This window comes from Octopus bimaculoides, chromosome 2 (assembly GCF_001194135.2).
Source record: "Octopus bimaculoides isolate UCB-OBI-ISO-001 chromosome 2, ASM119413v2, whole genome shotgun sequence".
NCBI lineage: Eukaryota > Metazoa > Mollusca > Cephalopoda > Octopoda > Octopodidae > Octopus > Octopus bimaculoides.
In genome coordinates, this window is record NC_068982.1 from 39,043,111 (window position 1) to 39,045,678 (window position 2,568).

General features: G+C 34.9%; 1 protein-coding gene across 8 annotated transcripts in view; it reads left to right on the plus strand.

Annotated features, from left to right (window-relative positions):
• Positions 1-2,568, plus strand: part of LOC128250767 (uncharacterized) — an 88,364-nt gene that overhangs the window by 68,724 nt on the left and 17,072 nt on the right. For all 8 annotated transcript variants that reach the window (XM_052976631.1, XM_052976644.1, XM_052976617.1 and 5 more), the window contains one exon: positions 457-554. In XM_052976631.1, coding sequence (XP_052832591.1) covers positions 457-554 — 98 coding nt within the window. The remainder of the gene's footprint in view (positions 1-456; positions 555-2,568) is intronic.

Sequence of the window (2,568 nt, forward strand, 5' to 3'; positions counted from 1 at the left end):
AGCAGATGACAACGTTTCTCTAAAAGAAATGGAAAAACTTTCAAAATACAAAGACCTGGAAATAGAGATAACTCGAATGTGGAATCTAAAAACAGAAACAATTCCTATCATAGTAGGTGCCTTAGGTATAATAAAAAAATATTCAGACAAATACATAACAAAAACACCAGGACTTACAAATATATATAACATACAGAAAATTGCACTACTGGGTACTGCACACATTCTACGCAAAACACTTTCAATACAGTAAACATAAGAGCACCACAGCAAACCACAGCACATACCCAAGGCGCACAGAGCTGCGCTCGGTAGTGAAGTGAAAGTACGTTATAAAAATAAAACTACTGAATAATAATAATAATAATAATGATCCTTTCTACTAAAGGCACATATGAATGATATTTATGCATTGTCTGAGTTTCATAATGTCACTATTTAATTTATTCAAAACAGATATGCTGAAAGTAGCGTATGGATAGGTTTAACGTTATCAGGTAAATCCTGGGTTACTAATGATCATCATCCTCAATCTTGGACGAATTGGAAAAAAGGTACGTAATGTGCAATTTTTATACAGATTTTCTATTATACGCCATTTATATTTTGTATTGAAGACATTTATGTAAACTACTTGTGTTGGTGAAATTGGTGTTTAAGTATGGCGCTGTTGTTTAATACCTGTTGGCATCGATCCTTATTAGAGAGACAAATTAAACTAATTCATTCATGAGTCTCCTGCCTTGTTTCCTTTCATAGTCTACACCGGATTACACAATCAAACGTATTCTATTTAAGACGATAACAGTATAATGTCAGAGAAGATATGGTTACTATGTCTGATTTATTGTGTAACTATGTAGAAGCCTGTTTGAACAGCCTGTGTACATGGGTGCTTTTATTTCCAAGATTACTTCTGATCGAGCAGATTATGTACAAATTTAACACTTCTTACTCCATTTCCATAAAACAGGGAGCGCTTGATGATCAGCTTTTAAATATCTAAGTTTTAACATGTTAATCCTTTAGCTCCTACACTTATCCTGATAAGATGTGTTATTCTTATTTCTCTCATATCTAAATGTGGATATATAAGAAACGGCTTGTGAAACTGTCCATCTTCACAACGTAACTTATTTCATATTTATTGCTAATTACTTAGCATATAACTACATCTCTAGATGATTGCCTAACATAAACATTTGAAACTCAGTGGAAAGCATTTCTTCATCTTATACTGGACGTTCAGGTTCCTGTGTTTTTCTGTCGTTACACGTTTACTTTTTATAATGGTGATTATATAGGTACAAGATCACACATTCTGGTGCTGGTTATAGTTGTATAAATCGATTCCAGAGCACATGAAATGTTCTTTGTTTCAACGACCATGGAGGAAAGAGTAGCAAAGTTGGCCTCAGAGGTGGGGGAGAATTTAAACTCAGAAAGTGATGGTCTGTAGAAAAACACCCCAAGCAATTTTATTCTACTTCGAACGAATCTATTAATTCCTGCGCCATTTTATCTTTTATAATATTACTGATATTTTTAAGACGGCGTGCTGGTAGTATCGTTAGCATGTCGGGCAAAATGGTTGGCGGCATTTCGTTCATCTTTATGTTCTGAGTTCAAATTCAGAAACCATTATCCACCGTGGTCGACTTTCCCTTTCCCTTTCGTACTTTCGGGGTCGATAAAATAGGTAGGAGTTAAGCACTGGAGTTGATGTAATCGACTTACAAAGTTCCCCAAAATTGCTGGCCCTTTACCAAAATTTGGAACCAATGTTACTGATATTTCTCGATCAACTCAACAGAATTCAACTTAATATTTATTAAATGGATTAAAGTTATTGCATAAATCTGTGGATATTCTTTGTAGGATATTAGTCCACTGCACGGTGGGTCGAATCAGATGATATTTCACTTTGTGGGCTTGTTACACTGCAACACACTTTTTAAAAAATCCTTTACGTTCTAAGCTTTGTAATAAAACGCAGCTTCCTAAAAGTAACTGGTTGTATTTGAGATGTTCCATTGGTTACGCTGTTAACTAAGCTTATTAGTAATATGAAATGGATAGCAGTTTTATACGAAATTTCTTGTTGGGTTTTTGATATATTTCATATTTTATAGTATGATGAAAGCATGTAACCGTGCCGGACAACCGTTATCATAATATCATGACAGGTGATTTATTTCAGCTTACCCAAGAAAAACTACGGAAGTCATAAAGAATGGTGACGCATATTTCGTGGCAATATTGTCAAGATGACAACAACCAACAAATGATAAGTATGATAGATCCCGAGAACACTCAAAAGAAGAATACAAGAGATTATGTCGTTTTCCTAGAATAGATCTCTTTTCGGTCGCCTGAATTATTACTATAGTTTTTGACACATGGCACCTCTAAGACGACGCCAGACGCTGAATGAAAATAAATGAATTGCAACCATGCTCAATAAAAAGAAGCCCGAGTTATTGGCTGAAATTACATACTTGAAGTCAGTGTTGGCAGAAATTAAACCAGCTTGCAAAGCCCGAGTACCGGAGTCTCCACTGATATATA